The sequence below is a fragment of the Pseudophryne corroboree genome, chromosome 7 (assembly GCF_028390025.1).
Source record: "Pseudophryne corroboree isolate aPseCor3 chromosome 7, aPseCor3.hap2, whole genome shotgun sequence".
Taxonomy (NCBI): domain Eukaryota; kingdom Metazoa; phylum Chordata; class Amphibia; order Anura; family Myobatrachidae; genus Pseudophryne; species Pseudophryne corroboree.
Window position 1 is genome coordinate 517,567,025 of NC_086450.1, and position 25,480 is coordinate 517,592,504.

Here is a 25,480-nt window from a genome sequence, read left to right on the forward strand (position 1 = left end):
TTTTAGATACCTCCAGCTCCGACATGCCTTGCAGTCCCAATTCGCCAATTCCCCCCCTAAAATTATACCATTTCCCATTAAGACCTTTGCAAGTATGCTGGGTCGAGTTAAGATGATTTCCCATGCTTATGGTTATCTACTCGCCAAACTCCATATAGATCCTTTGACACGTCTCCGTGTCAAATGGGAGCAGGATCTGGGCCCCATAGATGAAGAGAACTGGGCCCTTGCTTTGGAAACTCCGTGCACGGTTACCAAATCCATCAGGTATCAACAGATACAATACTTCCTTTTGCATAGAATATATATGACCCCGGCCAGACTGGCCAAATTCGGGACGGGTCGTGTGGGTGACTGCCCTAAGTGTGGGATGACTGCAGGTACTTTTTGGCACCTCATTTGGGATTGTCCGGTGTTGCGGGCTTTCTGGGCGGGGGTCGGATCGATTCTGGGGAACACAGGGGTGGACGAGGCCATGCTTACTCCGCAATTTTGCATCCTGGGAATGGGTAGCTCTGACTTTGTGTCTGGTCCAGAGGGCCTATATGCTCGCAACATATGTGCAATGGCGAAGGTGAGCATTGCGAGGCTATGGATGGCCCCTAAGGGCCCTACACTCCCCGCTCTTAAGGCACTAATAAACGACACTGTTTTTAAGGAACGATACATTTATATGAAACACAATGCCTCCGCTAAATTTGAAAGAATTTGGTCTCCATGGCTGGAATCCATATACTCCGTCCCAGACCCTACAACTTAATGGTGATAGGGTTACTAACAGGTCCTGGATTTGCCAAGTTATGATCTTCTAGGGCCATAGGCTTCCCTCTGACCCAATGGGTTGTGAATGAGAGAGTGGCTCTGTGCCCATCTGGACAGGGTAGGATTTAGAGTGCTAGTATCCCCCAATGCGTCCTCTTCCCCATAATGTTTTTTGTCTCTTTGTTTTTTAAATTTTTTTTATTTCTGGGGTTCTCTGTGTTTGGTTTCTGATTGTTTTCTTCTCTTTTAAAGGGTTTTACTCGTACGGATTGTCCGTAAGAGTTATATTTGAGGGGGGGGGGGGGGGGGGGGAAACAAAACAAAGTATAATGTGATTTCATGAATACTAGAGTGTACGGATAATGCAAAATAATGGTATATATAACTGTACATTCCTATGCGCCTATGAGCAAATGACATAGTTTGAAAATAAGTCGAAAGTGAATGCTGTTCCCCGATGAGGACATGTCATTACGTGTTTAATGTGTTCCTGTTATGCAATGTCTGTATGCAAACTACTCTCCTTCGAAATAAAAATTCTTTATTTAAAAAAAAAAAAAAAAAAAAGTAGAAACCACAGCTTTTTTTGCGGCTGATTGGTATATCTACGTGCATGTCTGAGTCTGTATATGAAGTATGACAGAACTTGTTTTAGGAAAATTAGAAAAAAGCTGTGCATGCTACTTTTTACACAGATGTACAATACAATACAGTTCAGTGTCATTTTCAGTGTAGTATAGATGCACGCAATCAGCTCAATGTGCTTATACTGGTACTGTAGTTACTGTGAGTGATCATGAGCGCCCCAGCCATATACAGTACTGTATAAGCATGGTATCATTGCGTCACTGCCGCCGCAAAATTGCAAGGTCCGAGAACACGGCACAAGTCACGGTGTGCAAAAAAAATAAGAATTTACTTACCGATAATTCTATTTCTCGTAGTCCGTAGTGGATGCTGGGGACTCCGTCAGGACCATGGGGATTAGCGGCTCCGCAGGAGACAGGGCACAAAAATAAAAGCTTTAGGACTAGGTGGTGTGCACTGGCTCCTCCCCCTATGACCCTCCTCCAAGCCTCAGTTAGGATACTGTGCCCGGACGAGCGTACACAATAAGGAAGGATTTTGAATCCCGGGTAAGACTCATACCAGCCACACCAATCACACCGTACAACTTGTGATCTGAACCCAGTTAACAGCATGATAACAGAGGAGCCTCTGAAAAGATGGCTCACAACAATAATAACCCGATTTTTGTAACAATAACTATGTACAAGTATTGCAGACAATCCGCACTTGGGATGGGCGCCCAGCATCCACTACGGACTACGAGAAATAGAATTATCGGTAAGTAAATTCTTATTTTCTCTGACGTCCTAAGTGGATGCTGGGGACTCCGTCAGGACCATGGGGATTATACCAAAGCTCCCAAACGGGCGGGAGAGTGCGGATGACTCTGCAGCACCGAAAGAGAGAACTCTAGGTCCTCCTCAGCCAGGGTATCAAATTTGTAGAATTTTGCAAACGTGTTTGCCCCTGACCAAGTAGCAGCTCGGCAAAGTTGTAAAGCCGAGACCCCTCGGGCAGCCGCCCAAGATGAGCCCACCTTCCTTGTGGAATGGGCATTTACAGATTTTGGCTGTGGCAGGCCTGCCACAGAATGTGCAAGCTGAATTGTACTACAAATCCAACGAGCAATCGTCTGCTTAGAAGCAGGAGCACCCAGCTTGTTGGGTGCATACAGGATAAACAGCGAGTCAGTTTTCCTGACTCCAGCCGTCCTGGAAACATATATTTTCAGGGCCCTGACAACGTCTAGCAACTTGGAATCCTCCAAGTCCCTAGTAGCCGCAGGCACCACAATAGGTTGGTTCAGGTGAAACGCTGACACCACCTTAGGGAGAAACTGGGGACGAGTCCGCAGTTCTGCCCTGTCCGAATGGAAAATCAGATATGGGCTTTTGTGAGACAAAGCCGCCAATTCTGACACTCGCCTGGCCAAGGCCAGGGCCAACAGCATGGTCACTTTCCATGTGAGATATTTCAACTCCACAGATTTGAGCGGTTCAAACCAATGTGATTTGAGGAATCCCAGAACTACGTTGAGATCCCACGGTGCCACTGGAGGCACAAAAGGGGGTTGTATATGCAGTACTCCCTTGACGAATGTCTGGACTTCAGGAACTGAAGCCAATTCTTTCTGGAAGAAAATCGACAGGGCCGAAATTTGAACCTTAATGGACCCCAATTTGAGGCCCATAGACACTCCTGTTTGCAGGAAATGCAGGAATCGACAGAGTTGAAATTCCTCCGTGGGGGCCTTCCTGGCCTCACACCACGAAACATATTTTCTCCAAATGCGGTGATAATGTTGTGCGGTCACCTCCTTCCTGGCTTTGACCAGGGTAGGTATGACCTCTTCCGGAATGCCTTTTTCCCTTAGGATCCGGCGTTCAACCGCCATGCCGTCAAACGCAGCCCCGGTAAGTCTTGGAACAGACAGGGTCCTTGCTGAAGCAAGTCCCTTCTTAGCGGCAGAGGCCATGGGTCCTCTGTGAGCATCTCTTGAAGTTCCGGGAACCAAGTCCTTCTTGGCCAATCCGGAGCCACAAGTATAGTTCTTACTCCTCTCCGTCTTATAATTCTCAGTACCTTGGGTATGAGAGGCAGAGGAGGGAACACATACACTGACTGGTACACCCACGGCGTTACCAGAGCGTCCACAGCTATTGCCTGAGGGTCCCTTGACCTGGCGCAATACCTGTCCAGTTTTTTGTTGAGGCGGGACGCCATCATGTCCACCTTTGGTCTTTCCCAACGGTTCACAATCATGTGGAAGACTTCCGGATGAAGTCCCCACTCTCCCGGGTGGAGATCGTGCCTGCTGAGGAAGTCTGCTTCCCAGTTGTCCACTCCCGGAATGAACACTGCTGACAGTGCTATCACATGATTTTGCGCCCAGCGGAGAATCCTTGCAGCTTCTGCCATTGCCCTCCTGCTTCTTGTGCCGCCCTGTCTGTTTACGTGGGCGACTGCCGTGATGTTGTCCGACTGGATCAACACCGGCTGACCTTGAAGCAGAGGTCTTGCTAGGCTTAGAGCATTGTAAATTGCCCTTAACTCCAGTATGTTTATGTGAAGTGAAGTCTCCAGACTTGACCACACTCCCTGGAAATTTCTTCCCTGTGTGACTGCTCCCCAGCCTTTCAGGCTGGCATCCGTGGTCACCAGGACCCAGTCCTGAATGCCGAATCTGCGGCCCTCTAGTAGATGAGCACTCTGCAGCCACCACAGAAGAGACACCCTTGTCCTTGGAGACAGGGTTATCCGCTGATGCATCTGAAGATGCGATCTGGACCATTTGTCCAGCAGATCCCACTGAAAAGTTCTTGCGTGAAATCTGCCGAATGGAATCGCTTCGTAGGAAGCCACCATTTTTCCCAGGACCCTCGTGCAATGATGCACTGACAGTTTTCCTGGTTTTAGGAGGTTCCTGACTAGCTCGGATAACTCCCTGGCTTTCTCCTCCGGGAGAAACACCTTTTTCTGGACTGTGTCCAGAATCATCCCTAGGCACAGCAGACGTGTCGTCAGGATCAGCTGCGATTTTGGAATATTTAGAATCCATCCGTGCTGTCGTAGTACTACTTGAGATAGTGCTACTCCGACTACTAACTGTTCCCTGGACTTTGCCCTTATCAGGAGATCGTCCAAGTAAGGGATAATTAAGACGCCTTTTCTTTGAAGAAGAATCATCATTTCGGCCATTACCTTGGTAAAGACCCGGGGTGCCGTGGACAATCCAAACGGCAGCGTCTGAAACTGATAGTGACAGTTCTGTACCACAAACCTGAGGTACCCTTGGTGAGAAGGGTAAATTGGGACATGGAGGTAAGCATCCTTGATGTCCAGGGACACCATATAGTCCCCTTCTTCCAGGTTCGCTATCACTGCTCTGAGTGACTCCATCTTGAATTTGAACCTTTGTATGTAAGTGTTCAAAGATTTCAGATTTAAAATAGGTCTCACCGAGCCGTCTGGCTTCGGTACCACAAATAGTGTGGAATAATACCCCTTTCCCTGTTGTAGGAGGGGTACTCTTATTATCACCTGCTGGGAATACAGCTTGTGAATTGCTTCCAATACTGCCTCCCTGTCGGAGGGAGACGTTGGTAAAGCAGACTTCAGGAACCTGCGAGGGGGAGACGTCTCGAATTCCAATCTGTACCCCTGGGATACTACCTGTAGGATCCAGGGGTCCACTTGCGAGTGAGCCCACTGCGCGCTGAAACTCTTGAGACGACCCCCCACCGCACCTGAGTCCGCTTGTAAGGCCCCAGCGTCATGCTGAGGACTTGGCAGAAGCGGTGGAGGGCTTCTGTTCCTGGGAAGGGGCTGCCTGCTGCAGTCTTTTTCCCTTTCCTCTACCCCGGGGCAGATATGACTGGCCTTTTGCCCGCTTGCCCTTATGGGGACGAAAGGACTGAGGCTGAAAAGACGGTGTCTTTTTCTGCTGAGAGGTGACTTGGGGTAAAAAGGTGGATTTTCCAGCTGTTGCCGTGGCCACCAGGTCCGATAGACCGACCCCAAATAACTCCTCCCCTTTATACGGCAATACTTCCATGTGCCGTTTGGAATCCACATCACCTGACCACTGTCGTGTCCATAAGCATCTTCTGGCAGAAATGGACATCGCACTTACTCTTGATGCCAGAGTGCAAATATCCCTCTGTGCATCACGCATATATAGAAATGCATCCTTTAAATGCTCTATAGTCAATAAAATACTGTCCCTGTCAAGGGTATCAATATTTTCAGTCAGGGACTCCGACCAAGCCACCCCAGCGCTGCACATCCAGGCTGAGGCAATTGCTGGTCGCAGTATAACACCAGTATGTGTGTATATACTTTTTAGGACATTTTCCAGCTTCCTATCAGCTGGCTCCTTGAGGGCGGCCGTATCCGGAGATGGTAACGCCACTTGTTTTGATAAGCGTGAGTGCCTTATCCACCCTAGGGGGTGTTTCCCAACGCGCCCTAACTTCTGGCGGGAAAGGGTATAATGCCAATAATTTCTTTGATATCAGCAATTTTTTATCGGGAGAAACCCACGCATCATCACACACTTCATTTAATTCATCTGATTCAGGAAAAACTACGGGTAGTTTTTTCACACCCCACATAATACCCTTTTTTGTGGTACTTGTAGTATCAGAAATATGCAAAGCCTCCTTCATTGCCGTGATCATGTAACGTGTGGCCCTACTGGAAAATACGTTTGTTTCTTCACCGTCGACACTGGAGTCAGTGTCCGTGTCTGTGTCGACCGACTGAGGTAATGGGCGCTTTAGAGCCCCCGACGGTGTCTGAGACGCCTGGACAGGCACTAACTGATTTGCCGGCTGTCTCATGTCGTCAACAGTTTTTTGTAAAGTGCTGACACTATCACGTAATTCCTTAAATAAGACCATCCAGTCAGGTGTCGACTCCCTAGGGGGTGACATCACTAATACAGGCAATTGCTCCGCCTCCACACCATTTTCCTCCTCATACATGTCGACACACGCGTACCGACACACAGCACACACACAGGGAATGCTCTGATAGAGGACAGGACCCCACTAGCCCTTTGGGGAGACAGAGGGAGAGTTTGCCAGCACACACCAGAGCGCTATATATGTATAGGGACAACCTTATAAGTAAGTGTTTCTCCCTTATAGCTGCTATATATGTTTATATGCCAAATTAGTGCCCCCCCCTCTCTTTTTTACCCTGTTTCTGTAGTGCAGGACTGCAGGGGAGAGTCAGGGAGACGTCCTTCCAGCGGAGCTGTGAGGGAAAATGGCGCTTGTGTGCTGAGGAGATAGGCTCCGCCCCCTTCACGGCGGCCTTTCTCCCGCTTTTTATGAGGTAAAATGGCAGGGGTTAAATACATCCATATAGCCCAGGAGCTATATGTGATGTATTTTTAGCCATATATAGTGTTTACATTGCGTCTCAGGGCGCCCCCCCCCAGCGCCCTGCACCCTCAGTGACCGGAGTGTGAAGTGTGCTGAGAGCAATGGCGCACAGCTGCGGTGCTGTGCGCTACCTTTCTTGAAGACAGGACGTCTTCTGCCGCCGATTTCTGGACCTCTTCACTCTTCTGGCTCTGTAAGGGGGCCGGCGGCGCGGCTCCGGGACCCATTTATGGCTGGGCCTGTGATCGTCCCTCTGGAGCTAATGTCCAGTAGCCAAGAAGCCCAATCCACTCTGCACGCAGGTGAGTTCGCTTCTTCTCCCCTTAGTCCCTCGATGCAGTGAGCCTGTTGCCAGCAGGACTCACTGAAAATAAAAAACCTAAGTCTAACTTTTACTCTAAGCAGCTCAGGAGAGCCACCTAGATTGCACCCTTCTCGGCCGGGCACAAAAACCTAACTGAGGCTTGGAGGAGGGTCATAGGGGGAGGAGCCAGTGCACACCACCTAGTCCTAAAGCTTTTATTTTTGTGCCCTGTCTCCTGCGGAGCCGCTAATCCCCATGGTCCTGACGGAGTCCCCAGCATCCACTTAGGATGTCAGAGAAATAAGAGTTATGGTAAAACTTACCCTTGTTAACTCTTTTTTTTTCTTGAGGTCCATGGGATCCACAAGGTTAACCTTGGGGTATGCTTGGTGGAGAATAGGATCAGGCACTGAACAGCAAAGCTTTGAGCCTCCCAGGATGCACTGGGTCCCTCTCCCATTATACCCCATCCACAGCTCAGGCTCTGAAGGAATGACATTGTCACCTGGAGATGATGGTGCAGGACCTCTGGAGAATGTGCCAGAAGAAGGAGGTCATCCAGGTAAGGGTAAATCTGAATTCCTTGCCATCGGAGATGAGTAGCCATCACCGCCATGAGTTTGGCGAACATGCTGGGGGCTGTGGACAGTCCGAAGGTTAGGGCCTGGAACTGGAAATGCTGACGTAGGACAGCAAATCGGAGAATTTGTTGATGATAGGGTGCTACAGGTACATGGAGGTAAGCATCCTGTATATCCAGGAAGACCATAAAATCCCCAGGCTGCATAGCCAGGACAATTGAATGTAGAGTTTCCATACGGAAGCTGGGTACCTTGAGGTATTTATTCAGTAACTTTAGATTTAGAATAGGACGAGGGACCAATTGGGTTTCAGAACCAAAACGAGTGCAGAATAGAACTCCTAGCCCTGTTAACCACTTGCCTGGCATGGTGGCATCAGATGCGACCATGCCTGCAAGTGCTTTATCTGGACCTGGTCGCATAGGATGCCACCAGTAAGATAAACAGTGTAACCAGCGGCAGGGAAGAGAAACTTCCCTCCGCTGCTGCTGTCAGAGGGACCGGAAAGTCCCTCTGCCTCCCTGCACCCTCCCCCCAGTGTTGCCGTGCTGCCGATCACTGCTGACCGGTCAGCACAGCAGGATCCCCCCACCCAGCGGCAGCAGACAATAGCAGCCGCTGGGGAAGTGTACCCCAGCCCCCCCCCTCCCAGGTCTGCTGGTGGACTGGTAGGAAAGTATAGTCTGGGAGGACGCTTCAGGAAGGAGAGAGCATACTCGTGAGAGACCACTTCTTGGACCCAGGCGTCTGTTGTGATCCAAACGTTTCACATGAGCATCCACTGTAGGTGGATTTTCCCATTTTGCACAATGAGATATGGGTAACGGATAAAAGGACTTAAGCCTTTTTGGAATAGTAAACTTCTTGCTAGGGTGTTTTCCATGCCTCAATCCTAGCTTCAGAGAAATGATCAAAGTGTGGAAACCTTGTGTCGTTTACACAGAGGATCCATAGATTTTGGGTCTGGTTCAGTATGCAGCCACATTAAATTTGGAATGTATCTCTTCCTCCCCAGAGGGGGAGTCAGCATCAGAGACTTTGGCCTGATCTGCTGCAGAAGATTCCTCAGGATCAGAGAGTGGCATAGGCTGTGAGGATGGCACAGCACGTGGAAGTACGTGTAGGTAGTGTCACCTAGCCCTGTAATATGATCTGAAATGCAGACAAAGAAGCAGCCATACTCTGTATAGAGTTAGAAAATAAGTCCAACCAGGGAGCAGGGTTGGGTGGGGCTGCTATGGGCTGATAAACAGGCTGTAATGGCTGTGGGAGACCCATAGGGGGAGACACTGATGGGGTTGAAATACGGTCAGCTATTTTAGCCAGCAAGTTAAGGAAAAAAAACCATGGCGGCTCTTGTAATGGAGCTGGGGGGGGGGGGGGGGTCTGATGTGCCATGGGGTACAACACAAGCAATGCACTGACAATAAACCTCTGTTGCACAGGTTCCACATGCTACCAGAGTAGGTGCCCCAGTCTGTTGTGCATTGCCTTTGTCACACCCAATATGGTAATGTGCAGCATGTAACAGATAATAGTATGTGACAAGACAAGAGTAAACACTATACACACCAGTATTAAAGGGTTACTGTAATAATAAAAGGTACAGGGAAAAGAGAGAAGCACAGCCAGCAGATAAGTCACATACAATGCAGAGATACAATTACACTTGCGCGGCGCCGGTGAGGGTGACGGAGCATTAGCGCTGGCGGCACATGCAGAGATACAATTACACTTGCGCGGCGCCGGTGACGGAGCATTAGCGCTGGCGGCACATGCAGAGATACAATTACACTTGCGCGGCGCCGGTGAGGGTGACGGAGCATTAGCGCTGGCGGCACATGCAGAGATACAATTACACTTGCGCGGCGCCGGTGACGGAGCATTAGCGCTGGCGGCACATGGACCGCCAAGCACTATTTTCTCAGAAAAAGTAAAAGTAGAAACAGTGAATATTAAAAGCTCGGGCTGCATGATGTTCAGTGGTGACTAGCTGCTGCTGGCACCAAACAAAAACTGAAGAGCCTGAGATGTGGGCGGGGTATGGGGGGAGAAGTACCCAGTGCATCCTGGGAGGCTCAAAGCTTTGCTGCTCAGTGCCTGATCCTGGTCTTCACTAAGCATGCCCCAAGGTTAACCCTGTGGAGCCCATGGACCCTGAAGAAGAAAATTAGATTTGCAAGGTAAAATTGACAGTAAATCATGAGTGCTCCAGCACGAGCAGTGTGTAATAACAGCGGTTATCGTGGTGAGGCGTGTTACACATACATCACAGCACTGTACATCCACCATCATATAACACGCTACATTATAGTGTTCCGGGCATCTGAGGAGGAAATAAAAAAGCAATAAAAAAAAAAGTAGTTCTTAATCTATAAATATCGTTTCACTGTACAATGGAGACTTCACACACAAGGCCGGGTCTAGACTTTGTGCCCCCAGTAGAGGTGCCCTCTGTAGTTTAGCCCACAGTATTTGTGCCCCCTGTAGTTATGCCCCCAGTATTTGTGCCCCCTGTAGTTTAGCCTCCAGTATTTTTGCCCCCTGTAGTTTAGCCCCCAGTAATTGTGCCCCCTGTAGTTTAGCCTCCAGTATTTTTGCCCCCTGTAGTTTAGCCCCCAGTATTTGTGCCCCCTGTAGTTTAGCCTCCAGTATTTGTGCCCCCTGTAGTTATGCCCCCAGTATTTGTGCCCCCTGTAGTTATGCCCCCAGTATTTGTGCCCCCTGTAGTTTAGCCTCCAGTATTTGTGCCCCCTGTAGTTTAGCCTCCAGTATTTGTGCCCCCTGTAGTTTAGCCTCCAGTATTTGTGCCCCCTGTAGTTATGCCCCCAGTATTTGTGCCCCCTGTAGTTTAGCCTCCAGTATTTGTGCCCCCTGTAGTTTAGCCCCCAGTATTTGTGCCCCCTGTAGTTATGCCCCCTGAAGTTATGCCCCCAGTATTTGTGCCCCCTGTAGTTTAGCCTCCAGTATTTGTGCCCCTGTAGTTATGCCCCCAGTATTTGTGCCCCCTGTAGTTTAGCCTCCAGTATTTGTGCCCCCTGTAGTTATGCCCCCAGTATTTGTCCCCCCTGTAGTTTAGCCTCCAGTATTTGTGCCCCCTGTAGTTATGCCCCCAGTATTTGTGCCCCCTGTAGTTTAGCCTCCAGTATTTGTGCCCCCTGTAGTTTAGCCCCCAGTATTTGTGCCCCCTGTAGTTATGCCCCCTGAAGTTATGCCCCCAGTATTTGTGCCCCCTGTAGTTTAGCCTCCAGTATTTGTGCCCCTGTAGTTATGCCCCCAGTATTTGTGCCCCCTGTAGTTTAGCCTCCAGTATTTGTGCCCCCTGTAGTTATGCCCCCAGTATTTGTCCCCCCTGTAGTTTAGCCTCCAGTATTTGTGCCCCCTGTAGTTATGCCCCCAGTATTTGTGCCCCCTGTAGTTTAGCCTCCAGTATTTGTGCCCCCTGTAGTTTAGCCCCCAGTATTTGTGCCCCCTGTAGTTTAGCCCCCTGTAGTTATGCCCCCTGAAGTTATGCCCCCAGTATTTGTGCCCCCTGTAGTTTAGCCTCCAGTATTTGTGCCCCCTGTAGTTATGCCCCCAGTATTTGTGCCCCCTGTAGTTTAGCCTCCAGTATTTGTGCCCCCTGTAGTTATGCCTCCAGTATTTGTGCCCCCTGAAGTTATGCCCCCAGTATTTGTGCCCCCAGTAGTTATGCCCCCAGTATTTGTGCCCCCTGTAGTTATGCCTCCAGTATTTGTGCCCCCTGTAGTTATGCCCCCAGTATTTGTGCCCCCTGTAGTTTAGCCTCCAGTATTTGTGCCCCCTGTAGTTTAGCCTCCAGTATTTGTGCCCCCTGTAGTTTAGCCTCCAGTATTTGTGCCCCCTGTAGTTATGCCCCCAGTATTTGTGCCCCCTGTAGTTTAGCCTCCAGTATTTGTGCCCCCTGTAGTTATGCCCCCTGAAGTTATGCCCCCAGTATTTGTGCCCCCTGTAGTTTAGCCTCCAGTATTTGTGCCCCCTGTAGTTATGCCCCCAGTATTTGTGCCCCCTGTAGTTTAGCCTCCAGTATTTGTGCCCCCTGTAGTTATGCCTCCAGTATTTGTGCCCCCTGAAGTTATGCCCCCAGTATTTGTGCCCCCAGTAGTTATGCCCCCAGTATTTGTGCCCCCTGTAGTTATGCCTCCAGTATTTGTGCCCCCTGTAGTTATGCCCCCAGTATTTGTGCCCCCTGTAGTTTAGCCTCCAGTATTTGTGCCCCCTGTAGTTTAGCCTCCAGTATTTGTGCCCCCTGTAGTTTAGCCTCCAGTATTTGTGCCCCCTGTAGTTATGCCCCCAGTATTTGTGCCCCCTGTAGTTTAGCCTTCAGTATTTGTGCCCCCTGTAGTTTAGCCCCCAGTATTTGTGCCCCCTGTAGTTATGCCCCCTGAAGTTATGCCCCCAGTATTTGTGCCCCCTGTAGTTTAGCCTCCAGTATTTGTGCCCCCTGTAGTTTAGCCCCCAGTAGATGTGCCCCCTGTAGTTTAGCCCCCAGTAGGTGTGCCCCCTGTAGTTTAGCCCCCAGTAGATGTGCCCCCTGTAGTTTAGCCCCCAGTAGATGTGCCCCCTGTAGTTTAGCCCCCAGTAGATGTGCCCCCTGTAGTTTAGCCGCCAGTAGATGTGCCCCCTGTAGTTTATCCCCCAGTAGAGGTGCCCCCTGTAGTTTAGCCCCAGTAGATGTGCCCCCTGTAGTTTAGCCCCCAGTAGATGTGCCCCCTGTAGTTTAGCCCCCAGTAGATGTGCCCCCTGTAGTTTAGCCCCCAGTAGATGTGCCTCCTAGTAGCGCCGCTTACACACACAAAGAAAATAAAAAAACCCACAATGCTCACCGGCCCCGTTCCTGCTTCCCGCCGGCTGTAGCGCTCCGTCTCTGGCCGCCGGCTCCTCGGATCTATGGGAGAGACGTCATGACGCCTCTCCCATAGCGCCGCACAGACACTAGAGGTCAATTAGAACCTCTAGCGTCTGACAATGGTGCCGGCTGCAGCTGGGGTGTGGGATGCGGGGTGCAGGTCGGTGGCGGGTGCCTGCGGCTGTGCCCGCAGGCTGCAGCGCCCCAGTCACAGGCCGGGCTTGCCTGCGCCTTGAACCGCTTCTGTTCACACATGAGCAATGCAATGGTGGTTTTGAAAAACGACACCTGGTGGATGAACACCAGTATTGCAGCAGCCGGAGACTCAATTCATTATATTGCGACTGAATACACCAAGCTGCGACGAGGCGCAGGCAACCATAATGCGACTGGTTTTTCGTACTGCAGACCACACAGAGGAAAGATGAGGCTACATCTGTACATGATGTGACAGCAATGAGCCAGACAGGGGCTGAATTAAATATTACACTCATCTTACACTTCCATCACATGACCCAGAAAGCTGGGGCTCACAAGTCGGTTCAATGCCGTCACGACATCACTTTCAGGAACCCTGAGGAGGCCAAGGAAATGACTGGGGTTCTGTACGGAGGTCACCAGAGCCAGGTGAAGAAACGTCACAACTCCTAAAACAGCAAAACCATTGGTGTTAGTGATGCGGAGCAGTGGTTCTACCTAGAGACGGTCTATGGTCCAGCTATGGAAGGCATCGCCCACTACTCACAGTAACCGGTCACAGTCATCGCACAGGAATCCCTGGCAGTGCACCGCAGTGTACTACTAATGTGATACATACATGCGTTCTTCAATAACGTGTCACAGACATCGCACAGGAATCCCTGGCAGTGCACCGCAGTGTACTACTAATGTGATACATACATGTATTCTACAATAACGCGTCACAGACATTGCACAGGAATCCCTGGCAGTGCACCGCAGTGTACTACTAATGTGATACATACATGTATTCTACAATAACGCGTCACAGACATTGCACAGGAATCCCTGGCAGTGCACCGCAGCGTACTACTAATGTGATACATACATGCGTTCTTCAATAACGTGTCACAGACAGCGCACAGAAATCCCTGGCAGTGCACTACTAATGTGATACATACATGCGTTCTTCAATAACGTGTCACAGACATCGCACAGGAATCCCTGGCAGTGCACGCAGTGTACTACTAATGTGATACATACATGTGTTCTACAATAACGTGTCACAGTCATCACACAGGAATCTCTGGCAGTGCACCGCAGTGTACTACTAATGTGATACATACATGTGTTCTACAATAACGTGTCACAGTCATCACACAGGAATCTCTGGCAGTGCACTGCAGTGTACTACTAATGTGATACATACATGCGTTCTACACTAACGTGTCACAGACATCGCACAGGAATCCCTGGCAGTGCACCGCAGTGTACTACTAATGTGATACATACATGCGTTCTACAATAACGTGTCACAGACATCGTACAGGAATCCCTGGCAGTGCACCGCAGTGTACTACTAATGTGATACATACATGCGTTCTTCAATAACGTGTCACAGACATCGCACAGGAATCCCTGGCAGTGCACCGCAGTGTACTACTAATGTGATACATACATGTGTTCTACAATAACGTGTCACAGACATCGCACAGGAATCCCTGGCAGTGCACCGCAGTGTACTACTAATGTGATACATACATGTGTTCTACAATAACGTGTCACAGACATCGCACAGGAATCCCTGGCAGTGCACTACTAATGTGATACATACATGTGTTCTACAATAACGTGTCACAGACATCGCACAGGAATCCCTGGCAGTGCACCGCAGTGCACTACTAATGTGATACATACATGTGTTCTACAATAACGTGTCACAGACATTGCACAGGAATCCCTTGGCAGTGCACCGCAGTGTACTACTAATGTGATACATACATGTGTTCTACAATAACATGTCACAGACATCGCACAGGAATCCCTGGCAGTGCACCACAGTGTACTACTAATGTGATACATACATGTGTTCTACAATAACGTGTCACAGACAGCGCACAGGAATCCCTGGCAGTGCACTACTAATGTGATACATACATGTGTTCTACAATAACGTGTCACAGACATTGCACAGGAATCCCTGGCAGTGCACCGCAGTGTACTACTAATGTGATACATACATGTGTTCTACAATAACGTGTCACAGACAGCGCACAGGAATCCCTGGCAGTGCACTACTAATGTGATACATACATGTGTTCTACAATAACGTGTCACAGACATTGCACAGGAATCCCTGGCAGTGCACCGCAGTGTACTACTAATGTGATACATACATGTGTTCTACAATAACATGTCACAGACATCGCACAGGAATCCCTGGCAGTGCACCACAGTGTACTACTAATGTGATACATACATGTGTTCTACAATAACGTGTCACAGACAGCGCACAGGAATCCCTGGCAGTGCACTACTAATGTGATACATACATGTGTTCTACAATAACGTGTCACAGACATTGCACATGAATCCCTGGCAGTGCACCGCAGTGTACTACTAATGTGATACATATATGTGTTCTACAATAACGTGTCACAGACAGCGCACAGGAATCCCTGGCAGTGCACTACTAATGTGATACATACATGTATTCTACAATAACGCGTCACAGACATTGCACAGGAATCCCTGGCAGTGCACCGCAGTGTACTACTAATGTGATACATACATGTATTCTACAATAACGCGTCACAGACATTGCACAGGAATCCCTGGCAGTGCACCGCAGTGTACTACTAATGTGATACATACATGTGTTCTACAATAACGTGTCACAGACAGCGCACAGGAATCCCTGGCAGTGCACCGCAGTGTACTACTAATGTGATACATACATGTATTCTACAATAACGCGTCACAGACATTGCACAGGAATCCCTGGCAGTGCACCGCAGTGTACTACTAATGTGATACATACATGTATTCTACAATAACGCGTCACAGACATTGCACAGGAATCCCTGGCAGTGCACCGCAGTGTACTACTAATGTGATACATACATGTGTTCTACAATAACGTGTCACAGACAGCGCACAGGAATCCCTGGCAGTGCACTACTAATGTGATACATACATGTGTTCTACAATAACGTGTCACAGACATTGCACAGGAATCCCTGGCAGTGCACCGCAGTGTACTACTAATGTGATACATACATGTGTTCTACAATAACGTGTCACAGACAGCGCACAGGAATCCCTGGCAGTGCACTACTAATGTGATACATACATGTGTTCTACAATAACGTGTCACAGACATTGCACAGGAATCCCTGGCAGTGCACCGCAGTGTACTACTAATGTGATACATACATGTGTTCTACAATAACATGTCACAGACATCGCACAGGAATCCCTGGCAGTGCACCACAGTGTACTACTAATGTGATACATACATGTGTTCTACAATAACGTGTCACAGACAGCGCACAGGAATCCCTGGCAGTGCACTACTAATGTGATACATACATGTGTTCTACAATAACGTGTCACAGACATTGTACAGGAATCCCTGGCAGTGCACCGCAGTGTACTACTAATGTGATACATACATGTGTTCTACAATAATATGTCACAGACATCGCACAGGAATCCCTGGCAGTGCACCACAGTGTACTACTAATGTGATACATACATGTGTTCTACACGCTCTCCAGTAGCCATATATACATCATACACACATCTTACCAGTGCAATTTACATGTGACCCTCCAAACCCTAAATATGTCTGTAGATGAATATGGTACTGCCACCCCCAGACATGGGTCACAGACCAGGGCTATTCCAAGCTGTACGGGGTATATAACTCCCGCTCCCCTGGCTTCCTTTCCTCTCCCTATCCCAATGTACAGCTGCCTCTGGGGGCAGACAGCAGATACCTCCATAAGGGGGATGGCTGGGACATTCACCAGAAACAAGCTACAGAGCTGGAGGACCTGTGGTGCAGTCAGATGTTTGATCCTGTTTAAGGTTTCTGCTGTTGAATGATATCCCATGTATGTTGTATACTGCGGAATATAAACTGTATATAAATGATCTTTCAGTTCTGACTGCTACAAACAAGGGAATATTTCATCAAGTCCCAGAATGTCACAGCTATGTGTACTGCTCACTTCCTCTATATGAGGCAATGTGTACTGCCCACTTCCTCTATATGAGGCAATGTGTACTGCTCACTTCCTCTATATGAGGCAATGTGTACTGCCCACTTCCTCTATATGAGGCAATGTGTACTGCTCACTTCCTCCATACGCTGCAATGTGTACTGCCCCATTTCCTCCATACTCTGCAATGTGTTCTGCCCACTTCCTCCACACGCTGCACTGCGTACTGCCCACTTCCTCCACACGCTGCAATGCGTACTGCCCACTTCCTCCATACGCTGCAATGTGTACTGCCCACTTCCTCCACACACTGCAATGCGTACTGCCCACTTCCTCTATATGAGGCAATGTGTACTGCCCACTTCCTCCATACGCTGCAAGGTGTACTGCTCACTTCCTCTATATGAGGCAATGTGTACTGCCCACTTCCTCCATACGCTGCAATGTGTACTGCCCCACTTCCTCCATACGATGCAATGTGTACTGCCCACTTCCTCCATACGATGCAATGTGTACTGCCCCACTTCCTCCATACTCTGCAATGTGTACTGCCCACTTCCTCCACACGCTGCAATGCGTACTGCCCACTTCCTCCATACGCTGCAATGTGTACTGCCCACTTCCTCCACACACTGTAATGTGTACTGCCCACTTCCTCCATACGCTGCAATGTGTACTGCTCACTTCCTCTATATGAGACAATGTGTACTGCCCACTTCCTCCATACGCTGCAATGTGTACTGCCCCACTTCCTCCATACACTGCAATGTGTACTGCCCACTTCCTCCATACGCTGCAATGTGTACTGCTCACTTCCTCTATATGAGACAATGTGTACTGCCCACTTCCTCCATACGCTGCAATGTGTACTGCCCCACTTCCTCCATACGATGCAATGTGTACTGCCCACTTCCTCCATACGATGCAATGTGTACTGCCCCACTTCCTCCATACGGTGCAATGTGTACTGCCCACTTCCTCCATACGCTGCAATGTGTACTGCCCACTTCCTCCATACGCTGCAATGTGTACAGCACACTTCCTCCATACGCTGCAATGTGTACTGCCCACTTCCTCCATACGCTGCAATGTGTACTGCCCACTTCCTCCATACACTGCTGCAATGTGTACTGGTCACTTCCTCCATATACGCTGCAATGTGTACTGCCCACTTCCTCCATACGCTGCAATGTGTACTGCCCACTTCCTCCATACGCTGCAATGTGTACTGCCCCACTTCCTCCATATGCTGCAATGTGTACTGCCCACTTCCTCCATACGCTGCAATGCGCACTGCCCACTTCCTCCATATGCTGCAGTGTACTGCCCACTTCCTCCATACGCTGCAATGTGTACTGCCCACTTCCTCCATACGCTGCAATGTGTACAGCACACTTCCTCCATACGCTGCAATGTGTACTGCCCACTTCCTCCATACGCTGCAATGTGTACAGCACACTTCCTCCATACGCTGCAATGTGTACTGCCCACTTCCTCCATACACTGCTGCAATGTGTACTGCCCACTTCCTCCATACACTGCTGCAATGTGTACTGCTCACTTCCTCCATATACGCTGCAATGTGTACTGCCCACTTCCTCCATACGCTGCAATGTGTACTGCCCACTTCCTCCACACACTGCAATGCGTACTGCCTAGTTCCTCCATACACTGCTATTTGTACTGCCCACTTCCTCCATACGTGGCAGCACGTACTGCCCACTTCCTTATACGCTGCAATACGTACTGCCCACTTCCTCCATACCCTGCAATGTGTACTGTCCACTACCTCCATACACTGCTATTTGTACTGCCCACTTCCTCCATATGCTGCAACGTGTACTGCCCCACTTCCTCCATATGCTGCAATGTGTATTGCCCACTTCCTCCATACGCTGCAATTCGCACTGCCAACTTCCTCCATACGCTGCAATGTGTACTGCCCCACTTCCTCCATACGCTGCAATGTGTACTGCCCCACTTCCTCCATACGCTGCAATGTGTACTGCCCCACTTCCTCTATACACTGCAATGTGTACTGCCCCACTTCTTCCATACGCTGCAATGTGTACTGCCCACTTCCTCCATACGCTGCAATGTGTACTGCCCACTTCCTCCATACGTTGCAATGTGTACTGCCCACTGCCTCCATACGCTGCAATGTGTACTGCCCACTTCCTCCATACGCTGCAATGTGTACTGCCCACTTCCTCCATACGTTGCAATGTGTACTGCCCACTGCCTCCATACGCTGCAATGTGTACTGCCCACTTCCTCCATACGCTGCAATGTGTACTACCCACTTCCTCCATACGCTGCAATGTGTACCGCCCTCTTCCTCCATATGCTGCAATGTGTACTGCCCACTTCCTCCATACGCTGCAATGTGTACTGCCCACTTCCTCCATACGCTGCAATGTGTACTGCCCACTTCCTCCATACGCTGCAATGTGTACTGCCCACTTCCTCCATACGCTGCAATGTGTACCGCCCACTTCCTCCATGCACAGCTTCCTCTTACCACGCACAGACAGCAAGCTCCAATGTGGCTGCGGAAGATCTTCTCCACGTGGAGTGTCTCCCTCTAGCTGTGCTCTTGGGCTGGAGAATCGGAGCAGGATGCAGACACTGTGCCACAGGAAGCCACATTCATCTGCTAGAGCAGGAAACATCGCTTTGTCCTAAGACATCGCACAAAGGATGTACAGGAGAGAATGAGAAAAGATTACATAACAATAATACATAGGGATCTTACACACAGGAGTGCAGAGTACAGAGATATTCCCAGCATCACCCGTACAGACATTACCAGCGTCACTGTCACCCGTACAGGCGTCACCGTCACCCGTACAGGCGTCACCGTCACTCGTACAGACATTACCAGCGTCACCATCACCCGTACCGGCGTCACCGTCACTCGTACAGACATTACCAGCGTCACAGTCACCCGTACAGACATTACCAGCGGCACTGTCACCCGTACCGGCGTCACAGTCACCCGTACAGACATCACCGTTGTCACTGTCACCCATACAGACATCACCGGTGTCACTGTCACCCATACAGACATTCCCGGTGTCACCGGCACCTGTACAGACATTCCCGGCTTCACCCGCACAGACATTCCCGGCATCACCTGTACAGACATTCCAGGCGTCAATGTCACCCGTACAGACATTCCCGGCATCAACCGTACAGACATTACCAGTGTCAATGTCACCCGTACAGCCATTCCCGGCATCACCCGTACAGACATTACCAGCGTCAATGTCACCCGTATAGACATTCCCGGCAACACCCGTACAGACATTCCCGGCAACACCGTCACCCGTACAGGCGTCACAGTCACCCGTACAGACATTACCAGCATCACTGTCACCCGTACAGACATTCCCGGCATCACCCGTACAGACATTCCCGGCATCACCCGTACAGACATTACCAGCGTAACCGTCACCCATACAGGCGTCACCGTCACCCATACAGACATTACCAGCATTACTGTCACCCGTACCGACATTCCCAGCATCACCTGTACAGACATTCCCGGCATCACCCGTACAGACATTCCCAGCGTCAATGTCACCCGCACAGACATTCCCGGCATCACCCGTACAGACATTACCAGCGTCAATGTCACCCGTACAGACATTCCCGGCATCACCCGTACAGACATTCCCGGCATCACCCGTACAGACATTACCAGCGTCAATGTCACCCGTACAGACATTCCCGGCATCACCCGTACAGACATTACCAGCGTCAATGTCACCCGTACAGACATTCCCGGCATCACCCGTAGACATTCCCGGCATCACCCGTACAGACATTACCAGCGTCACCGCCACCCATACAGGCGTCACCGTCACCCATACAGACATTACCAGCATCACTGTCACCCGTACAGACATTCCCGGCATCACCCGTACAGACATTCCCGGCATCACCCGTACAGACATTCCCAGCGTCAATGTCACCCGTACAGACATTCCCGGCATCACCCGTACAGACATTACCAGCGTCAATGTCACCCGTACAGACATTCCCGGCATCACCTGTACAGACATTACCAGCGTCAATGTCACCCGTACAGACATTCCCGGCATCACCCGTACAGACATTACCAGCGTCAATGTCACCCGTACAGACATTACCAGCGTAACCGTCACCCATACAGGCGTCACCGTCACCCATAGACATTACCAGCATCACTGTCACCCGTACAGACATTCCCGGCATCACCCGTACAGACATTCCCGGCATCACCCGTACAGACATTACCAGCGTCAATGTCACCCGTACAGACATTCCCGGCATCACCCGTACAGACATTACCAGCGTCAATGTCACCCGTACAGACATTACCAGCGTAACCGTCACCCATACAGGCGTCACCGTCACCCATAGACATTACCAGCATCACTGTCACCCGTACAGACATTCCCGGCATCACCCGTACAGACATTCCCGGCATCACCCGTACAGACATTACCAGCGTCAATGTCACCCGTACAGACATTCCCGGCATCACCCGTACAGACATTACCAGCATCACCGTCACCCATACAGACATTACCAGCATCACTGTCACCCGTACAGACATTCCCGGCATCACCCGTACAGACATTCCCGGCATCACCCGTACAGACATTCCCGGCATCACCCGTACAGACATTACCAGCGTCAATGTCACCCGTACAGACATTCCCGGCATCACCCGTACAGACATTACCAGCGTCAATGTCACCCGTACAGACATTCCCGGCATCACCCGTACAGACATTCCCGGCATCACCCGTACAGACATTCCCAGCGTCAATGTCACCCGTACAGACATTCACGGCATCACCCGTACAGACATTACCAGCGTCAATGTCACCCGTACAGACATTACCAGCGTAACCGTCACCGTCACCCATAGACATTACCAGCATCACTGTCACCCGTACAGACATTCCCGACATCACCCGTACAGACATTCCCGGCATCACCCGTACAGACATTACCAGCGTCAATGTCACCCGTACAGACATTCCCGGCATCACCCGTACAGACATTACCGGCATCACCCGTACAGACATTCCCGGCATCACCCGTACAGACATTCCCAGCGTCAATGTCACCCGTACAGACATTCCCGGCATCACCCGTACAGACATTACCAGCGTCAATGTCACCCGTACAGACATTCCCGGCATCACCCGTACAGACATTACCAGCGTCACCGTCACCCATACAGACATTACCAGCATCACTGTCACCCGTACAGACATTCCCGGCATCACCCGTACAGACATTCCCGGCATCACCCGTACAGACATTCCCGGCATCACCCGTACAGACATTACCAGCGTCAATGTCACACGTACAGACATTCCCGGCATCACCCGTACAGACATTCCCGGCATCACCCGTACAGACATTCCCGGCATCACCCGTACAGACATTACCAGCGTCAATGTCACCCGTACAGACATTCCCGGCATCACCCGTACAGACATTACCAGCGTCAATGTCACCCGTACAGACATTCCCGGCATCACCCGTACAGACATTCCCGGCATCACCCGTACAGACATTCCCGGCATCACCCGTACAGACATTACCAGCGTCAATGTCACCCGTACAGACATTCCCGGCATCACCCGTACAGACATTCCCGGCATCACCCGTACAGACATTCCCGGCATCACCCGTACAGACATTCCCAGCGTCAATGTCACCCGTACAGACATTCCCGGCATCACCCGTACAGACATTACCAGCGTCAATGTCACCCGTACAGACATTCCCGGCATCACCTGTACAGACATTCCCGGCATCACCCGTACAGACATTCCCGGCATCACCCGTACAGACATTACCAGCGTCAATGTCACCCGTACAGACATTCCCGGCATCACCCGTACAGACATTCCCGGCATCACCCGTACAGACATTCCCAGCGTCAATGTCACCCGTACAGACATTCCCGGCATCACCCGTACAGACATTCCCGGCATCACCCGTACAGACATTACCAGCGTCAATGTCACCCGTACAGACATTCCCGGCATCACCCGTACAGACATTCCCGGCATCACCCGTACAGACATTCCCGGCATCACCCGTACAGACATTACCAGCGTCACCGTCACCCATACAGGCGTCACCGTCACCCATACAGACATTACCAGCATCACTGTCACCCGTACAGACATTCCCGGCATCACCCGTACAGACATTCCCGGCATCACCCGTACAGACATTACCAGCGTCAATGTCACCCGTACAGACATTACCAGCGTCAATGTCACCCGTACAGACATTACCAGCGTAACCGTCACCCATACAGGCGTCACCGTCACCCATAGACATTACCAGCATCACTGTCACCCGTACAGACATTCCCGGCATCACCCGTACAGACATTCCCGGCATCACCCGTACAGACATTACCAGCGTCAATGTCACCCGTACAGACATTCCCGGCATCACCCGTACAGACATTACCAGCGTAACCGTCACCCATACAGACATTACCAGCATCACTGTCACCCGTACAGACATTCCCGGCATCACCCGTACAGACATTCCCGGCATCACCCGTACAGACATTCCCGGCATCACCCGTACAGACATTCCCAGCATCACCTGTACAGATATTCCCGGCAACACCCGTACAGACATTGCCAGCGTCAATGTCACCCGTACAGACATTCCCGGCATCACCCGTACAGACATTACCAGCGTCACCGTCACCCATACAGACATTCCCGGTGTCACCGTCACCTGTACAGACATTCCCGGAGTCACAATCACCCGTACAGACATTCCCGGTGTCACCACCACCTGTACAGACATTCCCGGCATCACCCGTACAGACATTCCCGGCATCACCCGTACAGACATTACCGGCATCACCGTCACCCATACAGGCGTCACCGTCACCCATACAGACATTACCAGCATCACTGTCACCCGTACAGACATTCCCGGCATCACCCGTACAGACATTCCCAGCATCACCCGTACAGACATTCCCGGCATCACCCGTACAGACATTCCCGGCATCACCCGTACAGACATTACCAGCGTCACCGTCACCCATACAGGCGTCACCGTCACCCATACAGACATTACCAGCATCACTGTCACCCGTACAGACATTCCCGGCATCACCCGTACAGACATTACCAGCGTCAATGTCACCCGTACAGACATTCCCGGCATCACCCGTACAGACATTACCAGCGTCAATGTCACACGTACAGACATTCCCGGCATCACCCGTACAGACATTACCAGCGTCAATGTCACCCGTACAGACATTACCAGCGTAACCGTCACCCATACAGGCGTCACCGTCACCCATAGACATTACCAGCATCACTGTCACCCGTACAGACATTCCCGGCATCACCCGTACAGACATTACCAGCGTCAATGTCACCCGTACAGACATTACCAGCGTAACCGTCACCCATACAGGCGTCACCGTCACCCATACAGACATTACCAGCATCACTGTCACCCGTACAGACATTCCCGGCATCACCCGTACAGACATTCCCGGCATCACCCGTACAGACATTCCCGGCATCACCCGTACAGACATTCCCGGCATCACCCGTACAGATATTCCCGGCAACACCCGTACAGACATTGCCAGCGTCAATGTCACCCGTACAGACATTCCCGGCATCACCCGTACAGACATTACCAGCGTCACCGTCACCCATACAGACATTCCCGGTGTCACCGTCACCTGTACAGACATTCCCGGAGTCACAATCACCCGTACAGACATTCCCGGTGTCACCACCACCCGTACAGACATTCCCGGTGTCACCGTCACCTGTACAGACATTCCCGGAGTCACAATCACCCGTACAGACATTCCCGGTGTCACCCGTACAGACATTCCCGGTGTCACCCGTACAGACATTCCCGGTGTCACCCGTACAGACATTCCCGGTGTCACCCGTACAGACATTCCCGGTGTCACCCGTACAGACATTCCCGGTGTCACCCGTACAGACATTCCCGGTGTCACCCGTACACACATTACCTGGCTGGACTGTTGAAGAAGAAGGTGGAATGTCCAGTCGTATAACCCTGACCCCAGAGGAGGAGCGCTCTGTAACTGAGAGATAAAGTGTATTTATTACTGGGAGTACCGCCATGTCAGCGGCTTGGTGTAGGTCATGTGACTGAGGAATAGAAGAGATATAGATGGTGATATCCTGGTAATTGCCTCTCTTACCCTGTACATGGGAGGGGACCGGTGTGTGTCACTGCTGAGAAATAATACCATGCACAATATACTGATTTGGGAAATGGCAGCACGAATGTGAGGTTCCGAGCGGGGTAGTCAGAGCACCTGCGGCCTCTCACTCTCCTACGTGTGTGCCCTGCGGCCTCTCACTCTCCTACGTGTGTGCCCTGCGGCCTCTCACTCTCCTACGTGTGTGCCCTGCGGCCTCTCACTCTCCTACGTGTGTGCCCTGCGGCCTCTCACTCTCCTACGTGTGTGCCCTGCGGCCTCTCACTCTCCTACGTGTGTGCCCTGCGGCCTCTCACTCTCCTACGTGTGTGCCCTGCGGCCTCTCACTCTCCTACGTGTGTGCCCTGCGGCCTCTCACTCTCCTACGTGTGTGCCCTGCGGCCTCTCACTCTCCTACGTGTGTGCTCTGCGGCCTCTCACTCTCCTACGTGTGTGCCCTGCGGCCTCTCACTCTCCTACGTGTGTGCCCTGCGGCCTCTCACTCTCCTACGTGTGTGCCCTGCGGCCTCTCACTCTCCTACGTGTATGCCCTGCGGCCTCTCACTCTCCTACGTGT

The 25,480-nt window shown here is 50.8% G+C and overlaps 1 protein-coding gene across 3 annotated transcripts in view; it reads right to left on the minus strand.

The window, feature by feature from the left end:
* STK36 (serine/threonine kinase 36) overlaps positions 1 to 25,480 on the minus strand; it is a 295,926-nt gene that overhangs the window by 32,752 nt on the left and 237,694 nt on the right. For all 3 annotated transcript variants that reach the window (XM_063935506.1, XM_063935505.1, XM_063935504.1), the window contains exons 22-24: positions 24,709 to 24,783; positions 19,180 to 19,339; positions 12,974 to 13,121 (exon numbers count right to left, since the gene is read on the minus strand). In XM_063935506.1, coding sequence (XP_063791576.1) covers positions 12,974 to 13,121; positions 19,180 to 19,339; positions 24,709 to 24,783 — 383 coding nt within the window. The remainder of the gene's footprint in view (positions 1 to 12,973; positions 13,122 to 19,179; positions 19,340 to 24,708; positions 24,784 to 25,480) is intronic.